The following is a 22,288-nucleotide window of genomic DNA, read 5'->3' on the forward strand; positions in this document are numbered from 1 at the left end:
ATCACCTTGTATCCTCCCCAGCGCTTAGCACAGTGCTTTGTGCATAGTAAGCGCTTAACAAATGCCATTATTATTATTGGACAAGCAAACCGGGTTGGACACAGGCCCTGTCCCAGCTGTGTGACCTTGGGCAAGTCACTTGGCTTCTCTGGGCCTCAGTGACCTCATCTGTAAAATGGGGATTAAGACTGTGAGCCCCACACGGGACAATCTGATCACCTTGGATCCTCCCCAGCGCTTAGAACAGTGCTTTGCACATAGTAAGCGCTTAAAAAATGTCATCATCATCATCACCTGGGGCTCACAGTCTCAATCCCCATTTTATTCATTCAGTCGTACTTATTGAGCGCTTACTGTGACCCGTTGGTGGGTAGGGACCGTCTCTATATGTTACTAACTTGTACTTCCCAAGCGCTTAGTACAGTCCTCTGCACACAGTAAGTGCTCAATAAACATGATTGAATGAATGAATGCAGAGCTCTGTACTAAGCGCTAGATGAGGGTACTTAAGCCCAGAGAATTAAAGTGTCTCGCTCAGGGTCACACAGCAGATAAGTGGCAGAGCTGCGATTAGAGCCCCTGACCTTCCATCTCCCAGGCCTGTGCTCTATCCAATCAATCAATCAATCAATCGTATTTATTGAGTGCTTACTGTGTGCAGAGCACTGTACTAAGCGCTTGGGAAGTACAAGTTGGCAACATAGAGAGACAGTCCCTGCGCAACAGTGGGCTCACAGTCTAGAAGGGGGAGACAGACAACAAAACCAAACATACTAACAAAATAAAATAAATAGAATAGATATGTACAAGTAAAATAAATAAATAAATATGTACAAACATATATACACATAATGATTATTAATGATTATTATTACATATATGATTATTAATTATGATTATTGGGTGGGTTAGCCGGGGGGTCCGCAGCCCCAGAACCAAAGGAGGGCGGGATTCGAACCCAGGGCCCAGGCCGAGCCATCGTCGCCTCAGCGGCTCGCTCGGCCGGAACTCGTTTTCTTCGATTTGCTCACGTCTCCCTCCGCACCTCAAGCGTAACCACGCTGTCGCACACCGCGGCCCCGTGTCCTTCCGCCCACTATGACGCCCCCTCAAAGCCCCTCACGATTTTTATTTTATTTTTTAAATTAAAAAAAAATATTTAATTTTTAGAGGGCTGTCTCCCCCTCTAGACTGTCAACTATCCACACCATGCTGCTTCATAGTTCACTTCTCTTTAGGGAAGTCACCGCTGACCCATTTCTCATCAGATGCCACGCCGGGACAGTCCGCCTTTTGGGTGGCCACTACTGAGCCTGTTGGTGTTTTTTTTTTTTTATTTTTCCATTCCATAGCTTCCACTGGCTCTGGGAATGAGTGGCGTTTCTTGGGGCAGGCGGAGAAACCTGTCTGCCGAACTTGGCAGCCCCGGGATCATTTGGGTGTGGGTGGAATATTCACCTGGGCAGCTTGTTTCTTTGGCAAGAGACGTGGGGAAGGAGTCAACAACACTCCCTGTATATGCGTTTTGGGGGTGAAAGGAGAAACGTAGAGTTTCAACTACTATGCAGGCTAAAGATGTTTGGGAAATAAAACCTCAGTTACTCTGGTTAGTAAATTCCAATGTGGGGGTGATTGGGCTTCAGGCCTCCATGTTTCATTTTGCCCTCCCCCGTTTCAGTCACTGTCATCACTCATTCATTCAGTGGTATTCAGGGAACACTTAATTGTGCGTAGAGCACTGTACTAAACGCCTAGTAGAGTACGGTACGATAGAGTTGGAAGGCATGATCCCTGCTCACAAAGAGTTTACCGTCTAGAGGGTGACCGACATTTGAGAAGCAGTATAGCATAGTGGATAGAGCGTGGGCCTGGGAATCAGAAGGTCATGGGTTCTAATCCTGGCCCCACCACTTATCTGCTCGGTAACCTTGGGCAGGCAGGTCACTTCACTTCTCTGTGCCTCATTTATCTCATCTGTAAAATGGGGATTGAGACTGTGAGTCCCTCATGGGACAGACTTTTATTTTTTATTTTTATTTTATTTTATTTTTTATTTTATTGATTGATTGATTGATTGATTGATTTTATTTATTTATTTTATTTATTTATTTATTTTGTTTATTTTATTTATTTTTTAATTTTATTTAATTTTTTATTTTATTTTTATTTTATTTTTATTTTATTTTTATTTTATTTTTATTTTTATTTTATTTTATTTTATTTTATTTTTTTATTTTTTATTTTTTATTTTATTTATTTTATTTATTTTTATTTATTTCTTTTACTTGTACATATCTATTCTATTTATTTTATTTTGTGAGTATGTTTGGTTCTGTTCTCCGTCTCCCCCTTTTAGACTGTGAGCCCACTGTTGGGTAGGGACTGTCTCTATATGTTGCCAACTTAGACTTCCCAAGCGCTTAGTACAGTGCTCTGCACACAGTAAGTGCTCAATAAATACGCTTTGATTGATTGATTGATTGGTTGACAGACTCTGTCCAACCTGATCTGCTTGTTTCCACCCCAGTGCTTGGTACAGTTCCTGGCACATAGTAAGCATTTAACAAATACCATTATTAGTAGTAGTAGTAGTCAATAATAAAAATTACAGATAGGGGGAATGGGGCCAGTATGTACATAAAGACTGTGGGGCTAAGGGAGGGGTGAATACCAGGTGCTTAGGGGTAGTGATCCAAATGCATAGGTGGCTCTGTAAGCTCCTTGTGGGCAGGGAATGTTACATTATACTCTCTCAAGCATTTAGTATGGGGCTCTCCACACAGTAAGTGCTCAATAAATACCATTGATGGATTGATAGGGGAAATGAGGGCCTAGTCCGGCTTTTTTGAGAGGTGAATTTAGTAGGGCTTTGAAGGTGGGGTGAGTAGTGGTCTGTTTAGGGAGAATGGGGAGGGGGTTCCAGGCCAGAAGACAAGGGTCAGTGAGATAGATGAGATCAAGGTAAAGAGAGTGGGTTAGCCTTTGAGGAGCCAACTGTGCGGGCTGGGTTGTAGCAGGAGGTGAGGTCGGAGTGGGAGAGCTGATGGGCCCTTCCTGCATTTTAGAAGTGTCCAACAGTCTACAAGGGAAGACAGACATTTAAATGGGTGAGGGATAGGGGAAATAGAGGATGAAACTATTTACGGAAGTGCGGTGGGCCTGGGCTGTGTCTCAACAGTGTTAGTGACAACCTTAAATAGCTGCCCTGGAGGGAAAAGTCTGTGCAGAACCAAGAGGCCACCTACACAAAATAGAGTTAGAACCATCGAGGGGTGATATTTAATAGTACTGTAATGAATCAGTCAATCAAATTTGAATGTTTACTGTGTTCAGGCCACTGTACTAAGCACTTGGGAGGACTCTTGGGAGAGTACAACACAGTAACAGACACATTCCCTGCCTGCGATGAGCATACAGTCTAGAGGGGGAGACAGGCATTAATATAAATAAATTACAGATATGGGATAAGTACATAAGGGCTGAGGGCAGCGGTGGTGAAATAAGGAAACAAATCAAGGCAGTGCAGAAGGGAGTGGAAGAAAAAGAAAAGAGGGCTTAGGGAAGGCCTCTTGGAGGAGATGTGCCTTCAGTAAGCCTTTTGAAGAGTGGGGGAGTAAATTGTCTGTTGGATATGAAAAGGGAGGGCATTTCAGGTCAGTGGTGAGATAGATGAGATCAAAGTATACTGAGAAGACATTAGAAGAGCCAAGTGTGTGGTAGGAGGGTAGCGAGGTGAGGTAGAGAGGGCAAGGTGAGTGCTTTAAAGCTGATGGTAAGGAGTTTCGGTTTAAGCAGATGGATGAGCAACCACTGGAGATTCTTGAGGAGTGGGGAAACATAGCCTGAACGTTTCTGGAGATCATTGGTGGCCTTCGAGAGAGCAGTTTCAGTGGAGTGAAGGGAGCGGGCGCCGGATTGGAGGGAGTCAAGGAGAGAAGTGGAGGGGAGGAAGTGGAGACAGTGGGTGTAGACAACTCCTTCAAGGAATTTTTGAGAGGAATGGTAGGCGTTTGGGGCAATAACTGGAGGGGGTTGTGGGGTTAAGGGAGGATTTTTATAGTATGGGGAAACACAAGCAGGTTGGAAAAAACAGTGGGGAAGAAGACATTAGAGAGTGAACAGTTGGAGGTAGCAGTTGGGGCTGAGAAAGAAGGGGGCAAGCACTTTGATAAGGTGTGAAGGGATGGAGTTGGAGGCAAAGGTGGAGGAGGTAGATTTTGAGAGGAGGTGGGAGAGCTGTATAGATACTGTGGGGAAAGTTGTGAGAGTTTGAGGAGGAGGGAGGGACTGGAGAGGAGCAGCGGAGATTTTAGGGAGATCACATTGGGTGATTTCAATTTATCATTAAAGTACGTGGCCAGGTCATTGCGGGCAAGAGATGTGCAGTGGGGGACAGGGAGTTTGAGGAGGGAGTTAATCATCTGAAACAGCTGGCGAGGGTTTGGGACACGGAAGCCAGTAAAGATGGGTCATTAATGTTGCCGGGCAGAGGAGAGGGCAGAGTTAAATCAGATGATGAGTTTGAGATGGTCGAGGTCAAACTGATACCCGGATTTCCGCCGGCAGCACTGTATGCCTCGTGCAAGGGAACGAAGGAAGCAGACTGTGGAGGTGATCCAGGGCTGTGGGTTGACTCTCCAATCCACCCTTCCACCATTCCACTTTCAACCTCAAATCTGCCATACCAACTCTCTCTCCCTACCTTCCAAACTTCAAACAAAACCCTCCTACTCCAGAAGGCATTCCGTGATTAATCTTTGCCCGACCCCGGTCATGTCAACCCAATTAGAGGGATGAGTATTATTATTGCTCTTAATTTTAATGCCGTCTTCAGTGTGCACAGCATTTGTTTTTCCAACACTTACACATGTTATCTGATTACGTCCCCACATGTCTCTGTGAGGTAAGGAGAGGCAAGTATTATTATCCCCATTTTACAGATGGGGATAATAGGAAGGGGCACAGTGATCCCCATTTTAAAGAAACTGGGGCACAAAGTCACACACAACAGGATAGGGGCAGAGTTGGGACGAGATCCTTCAGGCCATGCTCCTTTAATCAGACCATGCGAGATACATAAGTACACCTTGCATTTTATTTAATTGCATTTTATTTAATTGCCTGATTTTGTGTTTATCACACTTACATTTTTCATATTCCTATTTGTATATTTACAATTTGGTCCTTGTACCCCACGTTAGACCGTACAGTAGATGCACAGAAAATTCTGATCAATCAGTAGTATTTATTGAGCGTTTACAGGGCACAGTGTTGAGTGTTTGGGAGAATGAAGCATTCCGTGCCCACAGCGAGCTTAACAGTCTAGAGGGGGAGGCAGACGTTAATATAAATAAATACATTATGGATATGTACATAAGGACTGGGACTGGGCGATGCAGAAGGGAGTGGGAGAAGAGGGCTTGGACGGGGAGGCCTCTTGGAGGAGATGTGCCTTCAGTAAGGCTCTGAAGGTGGGGAGAGTAGTTGTCTGGGTTGTGAAAAGGGAGGGCGTTTCAGGCCAGAGGCGTGGCGTGGGCGAGAGATCGGAGGTGAGATCTACGAGATCAGGGAACAGTGAGTAAGTTGGCAGTAGAGGAGCAAAATGTTTAGGCTGGGTTGTAGTAGGAAAGTAGTGAAGTGAGGTAGGAAGGGGCACAGTGATCGAGGACTTTAAAGCCAATGGTAAGGAGCTTCTGTTCGATGCGGAGGTGGCTGGGCAACCATTGCAGGTTCTTGAGGAGAGGGGATGATGAAGATTTGAGATTTGGATTTATAATTTATAGGATGGAGTTCATTCTTTCCTATAAACTAGAAGTGGAAAGAAAGACTTGTTTAGTTGTGCTGTTTGCAACTGGATCTGTGACCTTTGGGCATTTGATATTTGCCCCACCCTCAACCCCGCAGCACTTAGATACATGTCTTTATAAAGTATAAATTATCTATTCATGGTAAGGTCTGCCTCTCCCTCTAGACTGCAAAGTTGTTGTGGGCAGGGTACATGTCTACGAATTCTGTTGTACTCTCCCAAGCATTTGGTACAGTGCCCTGCACATAGTAAGCACTCAATAAATACCATTGTTTCAGTAAAATAAGATCTTTTGTAATAGGAAAGAACATTCCCATATGTAATACCTTTAGGGAAGTACTTTTAACTCTTTTGCATTAGCTTCTTTGGTAGCCTGGGAAATAGAAAGCAATATATCACAACATTACAAAAGAAAATATTTATAAACCCATTCTTATTTTGCTAAATCAGGAAGATTGGGTGGAAGTTGGGAAGACAAGATAGAAAACCTGGACTTCCTTTACAAAGAGAGAGTCCTAAACGAAGTTTACAAGTGTTAGTAAGGTAACCATTTAATTTCATTTTTTCCTTAATGGGGGGATTTTAGCAAGAAGGTTCACTTTGCGCTCAACACTGTCTGAATAATCTACTGCAAGGGGAATATTTTAGTCCTGTGGAACTATCCTCTATTGCACACCAGCTGGACGAGGAAGAGAGGATGCGGATGGCAGAGGGAGGATTGACAAGTGAAGATTACAGAACATTTTTACAGGTAAAAATTGTTAACTCATCTCTCCATTTAGATTGTTTCCCCATGAGACATGATTGACGCCAAAAAATAACTTTCAAAAAAGATATACCTAAAGACTTTTACTTCTTTACTAGCAATGCTTTGGAAAAAATGAACTTTTTTTTTTAAGGGTGTTGACTTGGGTCTTCTTTTCCCCCTCCAGATTTTGTAAATCGTGTTTTAATCTGAAACATGGGTACTAATGACATTTTCTTTCTCCCTGTTTTCTTCCACAATTGAATAGCAACCTTCAGGAAATATGGATGACAGTGGCTTCTTCTCTATTCAAGTAAGCTTAATTGATATTATGAAGATTTTCCCAGCATTCCTTTTAAATCATTATTATCTGAGATTTCCTTAAAAATGCCTCATTCGTATTGGATTTGAGGGGTATAGACCTAATAGGAGGAAGTTTTAGATTTCTCTGGTGCCAGATGGCCTCAGAAGTGGCAATTGTTAAAACTTTTATTTTAGGGGAAGTTTTTTCACTTTCAGTAACTTTTAATAAAATTAACTCCACAAACTAAAAAAGTTAAAGTGTTTCAAAGTGATCACCTCTTGGCTTAAGTAGCTCTACCAGTATTGGAACCTTTAGCAAGGCTCCGTGGCTTTTGCTTTCTTTACTTACGGCTCTTTTCAGGTTCCATGTGTATGTTTACACGTGTGTTTGGGAGATGTTGTCCGCCTATCTTGGATGAGTCCTTCCCTCTGTTTTTCACAGGATCTTGGGTTTGTTTTGTACACAAGTCCCGTCCCCGCGCCCTCTCCCCCCAGCCCTTCTCCTTCTCTCTCTGTCTGTCTCTCTCTCTGTCTCTCTCTGTCTTTCTGTCTCTTTTTCTTACCCATTTTCTGGCACCTATTTCTGCCTGGATCTTTGGTCATCTTTCCTCTTTTTGTGTACCCTCCCGGCCTCATCATTCAACTGCATTTCCTACCACTGCTTAATTGTGCTACTGTTATAGGTAATGGCTACTGCTGGAGGCAGGATACTGGACTAGATGAATCAGTGGTCTGATCCGGTATGGCAATTCCTCTGTTCCTAATTGTGCTGCACTGCTCTTGATGCTAATCCAAGTTTGCCTGCTACATTGTGTCCATTTTCATCCTCTGCCACTGCTTGGCTTATTTGCTATTTGGTTGGCTAGCTCGGAGGGGGTGGAAGGTGAATTTTCAGCTAATTCCCTCTTCTTCCAAACAGTAGCTCCGTGTCAAGAGGTTTGGTTCTTTAGATTGTAAACCCATGATCATATACGTTTGAAATCCACCGAATCACTTCCATTGCGAGGCAGAGCCTCTTGTCTTTTTCTTGGGCATTTATTACATTTTATCGCTGACTTTGTGGTAGTCTACCTGACGTGAATAACTTTTTAAAATCGGCCCCAACGGCAGCCACATTTGAAACATTTAAAATGAGATTTTACAAAGCAGACTAGTTTTAAGAACAGAATAAGACTGTGATAGCATATGCATCTGAATATTTGAGGCTGTAATTTCACTTAGGACTTATATATGGTAGAAGGGGAACTTGTCAGCCAGAAAATTACTTTGAAATTTCCATCTTTATGCACCGTGTTTGTCGTGTGCTAAAAGTATGTGAAGGATGGGTTTTGATGTTGTGAGCCCAAGGTTTCCGAGTAATAATACTTCGTTTTTGTATCAGTTTTGTGGGGGAAAATATATTCTTGTTCATAGAAGCTAAAATGGCTGCATTGCTTAAATTTGGAGTTGAATGGCTCATCTCATGAAAAGTTACTATTTTTTAACAGGTTATAAGCAATGCCTTGAAAGTTTGGGGTTTAGAACTAATCCTCTTCAACAGCCCAGAGTATCAGAGGCACGGGATCGAACCTATGTAAGATTTTCTTTTTAGCACCCTGCTTTCATTTTCACAAAAGTCGATGCTAAAATTAGTTATTTCTCAGTGTTTCTTAGTTAAGAAAAAGGAAAATGCTTAAACTATTTCCTGTTGGTTCCCTTAGCCTGTCCTCTTTTGTCTTGAGGGGATTTACATGAAAGTCTGTCCTCTGGGCCTTCATGACATCTCCGTATCTGTGGCAGAACAGTGCTGAATCTAGTTTGAATATGGCATCGCTAATTCTCCTGCAAAGACACCAGTCTTTGTTATTTAAAAAAAAAAAATTGAAAGGTGGTGGCAGTATTTGGAGAGTGTGATGCCAAGTTATCAGTCATACTAAATTACTGAGTCACTGGCTGAAATTAATATGAACTCTAACTCTTGGGAATTTAATTTTATGCGTATTTTGTTTTCTCTTTCTAGAAACGAAAGATCATTTATATGTAATTATAAGGAACACTGGTTTACGGTTCGAAAGTTAGGAAAACAGGTGACTTTTTTTTTTTCCCCCTCCTCCCTCCTTATTCTTATCCTCACTGCCCTATTCCAGAAATAGTTCCATAGGGGAATATATATATCTTTCACCCCTGGTAGTATGGTTTCAATCTTGGTACTTGAGGTTTGGTTCAGTATTTTTCTGCTTCCAAAAAGACCCACCTAATTTGACGGAAATTGGTAATTTTTTTTTAGGTGGAATCAAATAACCTAAATAGTGGAGATAAGGGGTAGTTTAACTTGGCAGACAAAGCTTCCATAATGCCTGTGCAAACTGCTTATCTTAACCAATGAATCAGCTCCTTTCATGAGCATGAATGATTAAGAGTATTGCTGTTGATCTGTTTTTAAATGTACATATTCTTTGCCTTATTCACTCCCAGTTTTTTCCAGAAAAAATTGGAAAACCCCTTTTACATCTGTGGTTTACATATTTTATAAAATCGTTTTGCAGGAGATCAGATTATGTGTGACGGGAGACGAAGATACCCATTGTACAGTGGTGATCACCCCCGCGGTTTTCTGAGCTAAGACTCTAAGACTTACTCATCCTAGGTCTGTAATGAGACCTGAAAGTGTCCATTTGGGGCTGAAAAGACCCCAAATGGTTGCTTTTAATTTTCACGAGCTCTTTGACGCCTGGGCCTTCCCAATTCTCATTTCACCTTAAAATGCATTTCCTCCTTTTGTTCCCATTCTCAAAATGAAAAGCCGGCACTTCTGTTAGAACAGTGAAAACTGACTGTCCCTGAGTCCTGTGTCTGTGGACATTCTCAGCATCCTGAGGTTTGTCCAGCTGGAGGAGTTGTGAAGGAGGAGCTAGAAAAGAGGACACTTATATTAGGGTGATGGGTATGGGAAATGGATAGATCTGAGAGAGCAGCAGTATAGCGGTAATCAATGAAAGAACTTTTCACTTTTGCTCCTAGTAGTTATACCTGGGGGAGGGGTTCGGTGTGGGGTAGAAGACAGAGGTGTGTGTGTGTGTGTGGGTGGGTGGGTGGGTGGGTGGGTGTTGGGGGGGGAGCATGCCCTCTCTTGTTGGGGGACATTGATGACCACGGAGGTAGCTGGTAGTTCCATGAACACAACTTCCTCTTGCTTCCATTAGGTAATATAGGGTTCATAGAATAATAGGTAGATCGGTATATCAGAATGTTTAGTGGGATTTTTCCACCTCTGCTTTCCATTCTCTTATTCCTTCTTCTTTCTCAGCCCTGGCCCCTCAGCTGCCTCACTGTTTATGTGGCAAGGCCAACAGCAAGTCATTGAAAACTTGTGGTTCCTGAGGGAGGAAGCCTCAGGATGTGCATCCAGTTCAGCATCCTATGTTAAAATTGAACACTCCAAATACTTCATCATCCATCGTTTTTATTGAGCGCTTACTGTGTGCAGAGCACTGTACTAAGCGCTTGGGAAGTACAAGTTGGCAACATATAGAGACAGTCCCTACCCAACAGTGGGCTCACAGTCTAAAAGAGTGGGCTCACAGTCTAAAATACTTAAACATAACTAGCAAATAGGAAGAGCTGGTATTTGGTTAACAAGTTGCCAGACCCCAATGTATATTCACACAAGCTCTCTTGAATGGCACGTCAGTCAATCAGTGGTATCTCTTGAGTGCTGACTGTGTGCAGAGCACTGAACAAGCACTTGGGAAAGTACAGTATAACAGAGTTGGTAGACAGGTTCCCTGCCCACAACGAGTTTCCAGTCTAGAGGGGAAGACAGACATTAAATGTGGATGTGTACATAAATGCTGGGAGCTGAGGGTGGGATGAGTACCAGATGCCCAAAGGGTCCAGATCCAAGTATGTAGGTGACATAGAAGGAAGTGAGAGTTGGGGAAAAGAAGAATCAATTCAGGAAGGCCTCTTGGAGGAGCAGTGAATTTAATAAGAGTTGGAAGGTGGGAAGGGTAGTGGTTTGACATATGCAGAGGGGGAGGGAGTTCCAAGTCCGAGGGATGTGGGAAAGTGACTGACAGTGAGATAGGCAAGATTGGGCCACAGTGATCCAAGCAGGCACTAGAAGAGTGCAGTGTGTGGGCTGGATTTAGTAGATCAGTGAGGTAAGGTAGGAGGGCAGAAGCTGATTGAGTGCTTTTCAGCCGACAATGAGGGGTTTTTGTGTGATATGGAAGTGGATGGGCAACCGCTGGAGGTTCTTGAAAAACGGGGAGATGTGGGCTGAACGATTTTTAAGAAAAATGATCCAGGCTGCAGGGTGATGTACGGACTGGAGTCGGGAGAGACAGAAGGCAGCGAGGTCAGCAAGGAGGCTGATGCAGTAGTCGAGACAGGGTAAGATGAGTGCTTGGATCAGCTTAGTAGCAGTTTGGATGGCAAGGAAAGGGTGGATTTTAGCAACATCATGAAGGCAGAATGGACAGGATCTGGTGATGGACTGAATAGTTGGGTTGTTTTAGAGAGATGAGTTGAGGACAGTTCCAAGGTTACAGGCGCATAAGGCAAATGTTTCCAAAACCAATTAGAAGTTTTTTAGAAATCTTTCTTAATGAAAGCCTTTTATTATTTTTACCTTCAGTAATCCCTGTTGAAGAATATTTTTATCCATTGCATACAGGGCATCTCATTTAAATTTTTTTTAAAAGAATCTTTGCTTTACGCTGGGATTTATTCTGAGAAAAATAGATCCATTACATACCAAAAGGTGAGTTACATTTCAGGACAAAAGTGAATGTGTAGTCATATTTCAGAAATTAAAATTAGGATCCTAAGAGTTTTCTTGAAGTAATCTGGGTAGAAACTGTAGGACAATAGGGTAAACCTTGGGCCCTCCAATCAATCAGTCAGTGGTAATTTTGAACACTTACTGTGTGGGGGGCAGTGTACTAAGTGCTTGGGAGAACACAATACAGAAGCAGACACTAAAATAAAATGACATAGGGGAAGCAACAGCATAAAGTGCTGTGGGCGTAGTGCTGTAGGGTCAATATCGAAGTGCTTAGAGGGTAGAGACCCAAGGGCATAGATGACATAGAAGGGAAGGAGAAGAGGGTGGGAAAATGAGAGGTTAGTCAGGGAAGGCTTTTTGGAAGAAATATGATCTTAGCAGGGCTTTGAAGACGGGGTGACTGGTGATGTGTTGGATGGGAAGCGGGAGAAAGTTTCAGGCAGGAGGAAGGATGTGAGCAAGGGATTGAGGGTGAGAGATGAGGTCGAAGTACAGTGAGTTGGTTGGTGTTAGGAGAAGTGTGAGGGCTGGGTTATAGTGGGAGAGCAGATTAAGTGACTTAAAGCCAACGGGAAGGAGTTTCTGTTTGATACGAAGATGAACTGACAACCACTGCCAGCGTTCAGCAAAAAAGTGTTTTAGAAAATAAGATCCAGGCCACAGAGTGAATTGTGAAGCGGAGGCAGTAAGGTCAGCAAGGAGGCTGATGGAGTAGTTGAGGCTGGGTGTGACAAGTGATTGGATCAGCGTGGTGGTAATTTGGATGGGGAGGAAGAAGTGGATTCTAGAGATGTTGTGAGGCTGGAACACATAGGATTTTTTTCTGTGGTACTTGTTAAGCACTAACTATTTTCCAAGGACTCTGCTAAGCACTGGGGGGTAGATACAAGCTAATCAAGTTGGACACAGTCCCTATCCCACATGGGTCTGACAATCTTAATCTTGATTTTAAAGCTGAGGTAACTGAGGCCTAGAAAAGTTCAGTGACTTGCCCACGGTCACACAGCAGAGAACTGGCAGGGCCAGGACTAGAACCCAGGTCCTTTTGACCCCCAGGCCTGTGCTGTGTCCACTAGACTGTGCTGCTTTTAGTGACGGACCTGATTTGGTGACAGACCTGAATAAGAGGGTTGAATCAGAGGCATGAGTTGAGGATAATGCCAAAGTTATTGGTTTGTGATATAGGGAAGATGGAGATGGTGTCTACAGTAATGGGAAAGTTAGGAGATGGAAAGGGTTTGGGTGGAAGGATGAGGAATTCTGTTTTGGGCATGTTAAGTTGGTGGTGTCACTAGGACATCTAAATAGAAATGTCATAAAGGCAGGAGGAAGTTTGAGACTGCAGTGGAGGAGAGAGATGAGGACTGTAGAAATTGATTTGAGAGTCATCTGTGTAGAGATGGTGTTTGAAACTGTGCGAGTGAATGAGTTTTCCAAGGGAGGGCTGTAAGTGAAGAATAGAATGTGACCCAAAACTGAGCCTTGAGGGACACCCACAGTTAGGGGGTGGGAGGCAGAGGAGGAACCTGCAAAAGAGACTGAGAAGGAGCAGCCAGAGAGATAGGAGCAGAGCCTGGAGAGGTCAGTGTCACTGAAGTCAAGATTTAACTATGTTTCCAGGAGAAGGGAGGGTCCACAGTGTTGAAGGCAACTGAGAGGTTTAGGAGAATTAGGATGAAGTAGAGGCCATTCAATTAGGTAAGCAGGAGGTCACTGGAGACCTTGGAGAGGTCAATTTCTGTGGAGTGGAGTGGGCAGAAGCCAGATTGTAGGGGCTCAAAGAGAATTTGCAAAGTGGAAGGCAGTGGGTTTGAACAGCTCATTCAAGGGGTTTGGAAAAGACTAGTAGGAGGGAGATGGAGTGACAGAGGGTTCAAGGAGCAGGGTAATAATGGTATTTCTTAAGTGCTTACTATGTGCCAAGCAATGTTCTAAGCGCTGGTAAAGGAGGTATTTTTTTTTTAGGCTATGGATACATGGATATATTTGAAAGTGGTAAAGGAACCATTGGAGGGTGAGTGGTTGAACGTAGTGGTGAAGGAGGAAGGGAGGAAAGGATGGGGCAAGTATTTTAGTAAAGTGCAGAAGGATGGGGTCAGTGCTGCAGGTGGAGGGAAAAGATTTTGAGGAGAGGTGGAAGCTTTCTTCTTGAGATATTGCTAGGAAGAATGGGAAAGTCAGTGAGGGAGCAGGAGAAGGCTGGGACTGAAGCGGTCCAGGGGAGAATTTTAGGAAGTTAGTGCCTGGTGGTTTCAGTCTTTTCGACAAAATAGATGGCATGCTCATTAGGATCAAGAGATGGGGAATGGGGTGACAAGGGGCTTATGGAGATTCATTCAATCGTATTTATTGAGCGCTTACTCTGTGCAGAGCACTGTACTATAGTTAAATGTTTCAAACAGCTGGTGCTGACTGTGGGTATGGGAATCAATATGGGTGGAGAAGTAGTGTTGCTGGGCAGAGGAAAGGGCACAGTTTAAAGCTGGTGAGGATAAGTTTGAGGTGGTGCGGTCGGCCTGATGTCTGGATTTCCGCAAGCAGTTCCTCGTTTATGTGCATCTGGATTTGGCAGAAGCCGTGAAAAGAGAACTCTAATAATAAGTATAGTAAGCCTTTAAAGTAATAATTATTATAATGTAAGTGCTGGGATTGACCTTAAAGGCAGTGTTTGACCAACAGGAGGCTTACAGTCTAGGAGTTTGGGAGAGTGGGAATTTTATTCCCACTTTACAAATGAGGAACAGTCCCGTGCTCTTCTTTTAGGCTATGCTGCCATCCTTTTGACAAAGCAAAAAAGAGCCAGGTTTTGGTCTTCCCAAAGTTTGCAGTACAAATCGAAATAGGAGTTAATGGAAAGTCAGTTATTTCTGTATCAGAAGACCTGTACCTCTGCTGCCCAGAAAAAACTGGACTTGAAACTGGAAACTAAATTTTTAGTAAAAATGTTGTTCATTTTTATTAGTGAAAATGGCCTAGTTATTGCCCTTAATGAAGTTTTGGAAGTCAAGGTTTCTATTTCCATTAAGAGATAAATAGAAACATTTCTGACTGCATCAGAAATGCAGTCTGATAAATCCCAGTTTATAGCGACTTTGAAAAAATGAGCCCCTGTATAAATAAGCGGTATTTATATTTGTTGTGTGCAGAGCACTATACTAAGTGCTCTGGAGAGTACAATACAACAGAGTCGGTAAATTTATTTCATCTAATGTTGAAAATCAATGAATAGTAGTTGCCTTTAATATTGTATGAGAAGTGCTTTGATACCTGGAAGATAAGAGGGGAGACATACAAAATATTTTGATATTCCTTCCTTCTACAAAGCCTTTGGCTTGAGAGGCATTAATTTCAGAGATTGCTTCAAAACTACTAGCCTTTGTATTCCTGATTGTCATTAAAACTTTCATCTTGTAGCATCAACAAGATGTAGCATCAACATGATTCCAGTTACTACATCTCACCTTGCCCCTTATACTTTAATATTTTAGGGTATCTCTTTCTAGGCTTATTATTGATTTTTACTAATGATCTGTTCCAAAAGATTCTGGAGCATTAGGTACTGGTATACACATTTTATCAAATGTGGAATAAAATTAGTGTGGGTTGTGAGCCATACTGATTATTGACAAGTGTTAAATCCGATGTGAGATGTATGTCCTTGAACCAGATTTAGTTCCCCCTTTTTTTTTTAACTTTTAATCAATCAATTGTTGAGCGCTTACTATGTGCAGAGCACTGTAATTACGGGCTTGGGAGAGTACAATCCAAGAGAATGAGCAGATACATTCCCTGCCCCTAATGAGCTTACAGTCTAGAGGGGGAAACAGACAGTAAATATTCACTGATTTTCAAAATCTTTGTAGTAACATAATCCAAGAAGGCAGTGGGACCTAGCAGTAGGAGAGTAAGAAGACCTTGATTGTAGTCACAGCTGTACTACTGCCCTGTTCGTTTGGCCTTTGGCAAGTTACTTCACCTTTCTGAGCCTGATTCCTCATTTGTAAAATAGGGATAAAATAGATTGTGAGCCCCTTTGTGGGATGGGGGCAGTCCGGGCCTAATCTGATATGTTGCATTTATCCCAGCACATAATGTTGCACATAATCCCAGCACATAATGCATTTGTCCCAGCACATAATGCATTTATCCCAGCACTTAATGTTGGGTAATGGCTACAATATTTAATCACTAGTTTAACAGTAGTCCACACTGGTGACTCAATCATTACCATCTTATGATTATTTAATGACCGTTCTTGAATGAGTTGATAGTTTCAGTTGTAATCCTATTCGTTATGTGTTCCTGTCAAAATTGACATTCTTGGCAAAATACCTGGAGATCAGTCTTTGGCCCAATGCATTCATCAACAGCAGTTGGATCTTTCAGATGCCTTATCCAGCCCTCTGTTCTGCTCTATATTTCATAATTTGCTGTATGTGCACTCTGCAGTAAAGAGGATTTTAGACTTTGAAATACCTCCATCACTTTTCTCAAGTCAAAAACAAATCCCAGTTTATAGCGACTTTGAAAAAATGAGCCTCTGAAAATGACAGAACTTTTGATTAGAAATTCCCCGGTAAAAATATTTTTACAAGAATTATAGCTGTCAACCACATACCTGTCTTCTATTTTACCCAGATGCTTGATAAATGTGACATGTTTGTCAATGTTTGAAATGGTTTTATAGCATTATGTTGCTTATCATTCCTAATCTCAACAGATGAAAACTTTTTTTCCCCAATCTTTATTTCTTGCTCATTTTGATATTTTCTTTTGAATTTGTTTCCCAGTGGTTTAATTTGAATTCTCTCTTGACGGGTCCAGAACTGATATCAGATACATATCTTGCACTTTTCTTGGCACAGTTGCAACAGGAAGGTAAATAAAAATTGGTACATGTTGAAATGTATTCTTTGAAAGTGTGAATAGTACTAGAAATGTATTTAGGCTTTAGTTGTCCATATAATTTATGTGAAGGGAAGTGTTTGCACTATAATGTATGGAACTCTTGTATTGCTCATTAGATAGCTATTCCTGAGAGTTTTGGGGGGGGGACATCCTATCGATCCCTTCAATTTCATTTATTGAGTGCTTATTATATGTGGGACACTGTAGAAAGTGCTTGGGAGTGTACAGTTCAACAGAGTAGGAATGTTTCTACTAGAGTTTACAGACTAAATGGGGATATTGGATTCATTTCTTGGTTGAATTTATGAATCCATTTCTAATCCACAATCCACTTCCTGGGTTAATTATTTTATCCTTTTTAGGTTATTCTATATTTGTTGTTAAGGGTGACCTACCAGATTGTGAAGCTGACCAGCTACTGCAAATGATTCGGGTACAACAAATCCAGCGACCAAAGCTCATAGGAGAAGAATTGGCACAATCAAAAGATCAGAGGTAAAGCGAAAAACATTTTGCCCCTCTAAGCGTGTTTTTACAGACTCTGTGTTGTCATTTTCTCTTTATTTTTTCATGTGTTAAATGCTTAGTATGTGCCAGGCACTGATGCAGGATAATCAGGTTGGACCCAGTCCATGTCCCACATGAGGCCCGCCGTCTTGATCCTCACTTTACAGATGAGGGAACTGAGACACAGAGAAGTGAAGTGACTTGCCCAAGGTCACACAGCAGATACTTGGTGGAGCCGGGATTAGAACCAAATCTTTCTGACTCCTGGGCCCGTGCTCTATCCAGTAGGCTATGCCGTTCTCCTTCAGGAGTATGCACTGTATTGGAAGAAGTGGTGCCATCTAAACCAAATATGTTGTTCTGTCCCCTCCCAGTATTCAAACTTGTTTATTTTGGTGACATCATTTATATCAAAAATGACATTTTTGAAGTTGCCTTTTTTTAAATAGGTCTGACTTATAAATAGATTTTTTTAAGACGTGATTTGCAAGTGCTGCTCCTCTGCCCACCTGCTCGAACACCAATGCAGCCGACAAGAGAATGTGAATAGCCCTGCACTAGCCACTAGCACTGCCGTCAATTCCTTCATGCAGGTTTTCGGTCCCAAAGTCTTTGTGGCCAGACCAAAGCTTGTCCATGATTCTCCAGTGGGAGATGCTGTCATCATCATCATCATCATCATCATCAATCGTATTTATTGAGCGCTTACTGTGTGCAGAGCACTGTACTAAGCGCTTGGGAAGTACAAGTTGGCAACATATAGAGACAGTTCCTACCCAACAGTGGGCTCACAGTCTAAAAGGGGGAGACAGAGAACAAAACCAAACATACTAACAAAATAAAGTAAATAGAATAGATATGTACAAGTAAAATAAATAAATAAATAGAGTAATAAATATGTACAAACATATATACCTATATACAGGTGACAGCTGTCTAGGAAGCTTCATTTAATTGACTGAAGTTTTTACCCACTAAGTAAGATCCAGAATGAGATCAAAAACAGAGTTGATATATTTTCACAATTTAAATTCTGTAATTTCAAGCATCCAGAAAACTGACCTGGAACAAGCTTTAGAAGTAAGTCAACCATATGATGGAACAGGCTTGGTAGATGAAGATGAGGAGAATCTACAGAAGGCACTGGCACTAAGCAGACAGGAAATTGATATGGAAGATGAAGAAGCAGATCTCCGTAGAGCTATTCAACTTAGTATGCAAGGTAAAAAAAAAAAAAAAAAAAAGGACCCCTCAGGATTTGGAGGCTCATTTCAAAGTAATGTCTCTTAGAAGTGCTTCCAGAAGGAAAAAATTTCTTGCATATATAGTTTCGTGGGAAGTTGTTGACTGTGTATAATGGTGATCCAATTTCTACAATAAAATTTATTGTCTCTCCCCTCTAGGATACATGTATAGTTCATGCTTGATTTGCTCATTTAGTTTTATTCAAGGGTGTTGTTATGGTATTAGGGTCTTGATTAATCTAGGTAATAGACTGAGTTTTCTATTCATTCATTCATCCAGTCGTTGAGGCTTACTGTGTGCAGAGCACTTTAGTAAGCTCTTGGGAGAGTAGAACCTAACAATAAACAGACACATTCCAAGCCTCCAGTGAACTTATAGTTTAGAGGGGGAGACAGACAGTAATATAAATAAATTACAGATATGTACAAAAGTGCTGTGGGGCTGCAGGGGGCATGATAATAACTATGGTACTTGTTAAGTGCTTACTATGTGCAAAGCACTGTTCTAAGAGCTGCGGTAGATACAAGTTAGTCAAGTTGGACACAGTCCCAGTCCCATATGGGGCTCACACTCTTAATCCCCATTTTACAAATAAGGTAACTGAGGCTCAGAGAAGTCAGGTGACATGCCCAAGGTCACGCAGCAGACATGTGGCGGAGCTGGAATTAGAACCTGGGTCCTTCTAACTCCCAGGTCCGTATCCACTAAGCCACGCTGCTTCATTCACATCAAGTACTGCTCACCAGTTAAACGGGAAACACATTTTCCCATTCACATAGACTCGGTTTGGATTGGGACCTAGTGAAATGCTCCAACCTTGGTCTGTTGCTTCTGAGACATTCTATCCTTAATAAAGCTACTTCTAAAACTAACACAGAGGGGCAAAGAATTGTCCAGATAGTAGCCTTAAAAGGTAAATGGGGGACTCGCCTGATTCAATCATTAGATGGGTTAGGTGTGTTAGCTGGCTCATCTTGTTTTTATCCTTGAATAATAGAGTAAAATTAAATTGTTAATTTTAGGAAGTCACAGAAATGCATCCCAAGATAGACCACAGACGTCAAGTTCAAAACCATCCTCATCCCTTACTTCAGAAGAACTGCGAAAGAGAAGAGAAGCCTACTTTGAAAAGTAAAGTAGTTGGTTAAGAATTAAAACTCCATTTTAAAAAATCTTTTTTTGGGGGGGGCTTTTTCAATGTTTCTGTTCATCTTTTAAAAATTGCTTCAGCTTCCAGGGAAGAGTTTGATAAGTCACAAAGTAGCTATACTATTATTTATAATCCCTTGTAAATGTTTATCCACTAAACAAATCATCATCGATCGTATTTATTGAGCGCTTACTGTGTGCAGAGCACTGTACTAAGCACTTGGGAAGTACAAGTTGGCAACATATAGAGACAGTCCCTAACAATATATTAGATTCTAATGAGGCTTTTTCTTTGGAAGAGTGAAGTTAGGGCCACTTAGCTATAGAACCCCAAAACGGGGCTGCTGTCAACCTATATTTAGGTTCATTAAAGGAAGATAGGGGTTAAAAACTCCCCACCTCCTCCACCCCCCATGAGTGTTCCATAAAGGCCTATCTAAATGACCATGGGTGAAATCAGATACCCTACGAATACAAGATCAAAGTTGAGATCCAGTCAGTAGCATATATTTGAGACGATTGCAAAAGAAAATACTAAACCCAAAGCTTACAAAGCAATACTTAGAGCCACTGAAGGGCAAGACTGCCAGTTGCCAAGTGGCTACCAGAGTGAGACACCCTTATTTGCTCTGGCCCAGTGCCAGACTGGGAGCTTCCTTGGGGACATGGCTGGATACAGGGTTCAATCTAATGTAGCCCCCAAATGAACCCTCCTTAGCTTTCAAGCATAGATTAAGCCGAGAGAAAAAGCTCTTCTTCTGGTGGGTGTCTGGAGAGCAGGCAGAGCACACAGCACACAGCTCCAACTGCTGGAATTCCCTTTGCTCTTGTCTTCGGAGGAACTCCGCTTTGCTCCCAATGAGGTGGAGTTTTCCTAGTAGTAACAGAGGAGCTCGCCTCCTCTTAGAGGATTTCATATGATTGTGCAAGGCTGAGGAGAGCTTGTCCTTCTGCCAGGCCTACAACCGTGATGTCTGACAAGGGGTTCATAAAGAAACTGACATTTTCGAACCCTGAAAAAAATCCACTTTTTAAAGGTTGGCAGTGTTGGCTCTGGATTAAAGTTTTCCCTCAAAAGGGAAAACTTAGTGTTTCAAGTGTAGCATAATTATGTGTTCTGTTTTTGACTGATTCTTTTTTTTTTTGCTCAGCATAAACTCAGTTATCAGATGCTTAGCATAGTGTTCTTTATTAAGGCTGACTAAATCTACAGAGCTGGAAAGTATCTTGCACACTTTATGATACTGTACAGTTTCATCCTAGGTCTAGACTCAAAAATTGTAAGGTTACAGTACGGGGCCACGTGTTTTTTGACATTTGAAAGTCAGTCTAAGCCAGGGTGTTGCCTAATGACTAATTTTCTAGTTGCTGAAAATGTACTTGGTATAACCAGTGCTGCAAAGCAGTTTAGTAATTGCTTACATTATTTTAACACATATAGATTATTTGACTCCATTTTATGCAACCCTAAGTAAATCTCTTAGTTTCTCTGAGCCTCAGTTGTCTGTCTGTAAATTGGCGATAATTAATTGTCTTCCATTTCTTTACATAGAAACAATGACTAAGGCCAGCTAAACTTCTTAATGATATATAAAAGTGATTTTCTCCAGTAATGAGTAGGGTGGAATCCATTTGTTGGCCAAGACGTATTTCCTTGTGGGGGATGTCTAAGAGTTCCTTTTTGCCACTGGATGAAGTGATTGGGCAGGTAAAGCGTGCCCAGCCGGAAACCTTCCGAGAGCACTAGGATTTCATTTTGACCTAAAGCTGTTAAGAAGTTCGTCATTCCAACTGACACCATCATTATATTCATTTATTTTGAAATTCGTGGTTGTAAGAAAAATAATGCATTAGTCTTCAAGTTTAGTACACTGCGAAATTAGAATTGATGGCTTGGAGCTTCAAATTCATCCCACTCAGCCAGATCTTCACTACGTTCATTCATTGTCGTATTTACTGAGTGCTTATTGTGTGTAAAGCACTGTACTAAGTGCTTGGGAGAGTACGGTATAATGGGTAATTCACATTCTGTGCCATGGTCACTTTGGCCGTAAGTGGGTTTTTTATGTCATCATCATCAATCATCATCAATCGTATTTATTGAGCGCTTACTATGTGCAGAGCACTGTACTAAGCGCTTGGGAAGTACAAATTGGCAACATATAGAGACAGTCCCTATGTCAAGTTCTTACATGTTCTGCAAAATGCGGCAAACTTCTGCCCCACCTACTGGCCTTATACCCTTCAGGGGTGAGTGGACTTGAGTGGCCCCAACCACTAACGGTACAGACAATTCCTTGGCACAACTCCACAGTCAAATCTTTGTGTCTGGATTGAAGCTACTCTGTCACTTATCATCACCAGCTACTGCACTGCAGCTCTAATTTTGTGACTGACATCAGATTAATGGAAAATAGTTTAACACATTTTCAAGCTGTTCAAAAGGAATAATTTTGTTAGACGTGGGGAGTTTCTCATTTTCCAATCAACAGTTCAAATTTAGTAGAAGCCTATGACAAGCACGTACTTGATGTGTAGTACACTATACTAGGAGCTTGGGAAGTGCAGAAAGATGAATTTATATGTTCTTTGCCTACAAAGGACTTTGCACTTTTAATGGGGGACACAAATTTAAATTAAAGAGTTAAGCAAAACCTAAAATATACATGTGTGTATTTACATATGTGTGTGTTGCTTAATTGGGTAGGGACTCTCTCTATATGTTGCCAACTTGTACTTCCCAAGCGCTTATTACAGTGCTCTGCACACAGTAAGCGCTCAATAAATACGAATGAATGAATGAATGAAAGGAAAATATATATACCTGTATATATGTTTGTACATATTTATTACTCTA

At 41.7% G+C, this 22,288-nt stretch overlaps 1 protein-coding gene across 3 annotated transcripts in view; it reads left to right on the forward strand.

Annotated features, from left to right (window-relative positions):
• ATXN3 (ataxin 3) overlaps positions 1-22,288 on the forward strand; it is a 32,783-nt gene that overhangs the window by 4,325 nt on the left and 6,170 nt on the right. The window contains exons 2-9 of one of the 3 annotated variants that reach the window (XM_038743281.1): positions 6,393-6,557; positions 6,820-6,864; positions 8,342-8,427; positions 8,854-8,920; positions 16,413-16,500; positions 16,893-17,025; positions 18,084-18,259; positions 19,305-19,413. In XM_038743281.1, the coding sequence (XP_038599209.1) occupies positions 6,393-6,557; positions 6,820-6,864; positions 8,342-8,427; positions 8,854-8,920; positions 16,413-16,500; positions 16,893-17,025; positions 18,084-18,259; positions 19,305-19,413 (869 nt within the window). Of the gene's footprint in view, positions 1-6,392; positions 6,558-6,819; positions 6,865-7,537; positions 7,595-8,341; positions 8,428-8,853; positions 8,921-16,412; positions 16,501-16,892; positions 17,026-18,083; positions 18,260-19,304; positions 19,414-22,288 lie in introns of those variants that run through there. The other 2 variants (XM_038743283.1, XM_038743282.1) reach the window with 2 other exon arrangements.

This window comes from Tachyglossus aculeatus, chromosome 1, assembly GCF_015852505.1.
Source record: "Tachyglossus aculeatus isolate mTacAcu1 chromosome 1, mTacAcu1.pri, whole genome shotgun sequence".
NCBI classification, from domain to species: domain Eukaryota; kingdom Metazoa; phylum Chordata; class Mammalia; order Monotremata; family Tachyglossidae; genus Tachyglossus; species Tachyglossus aculeatus.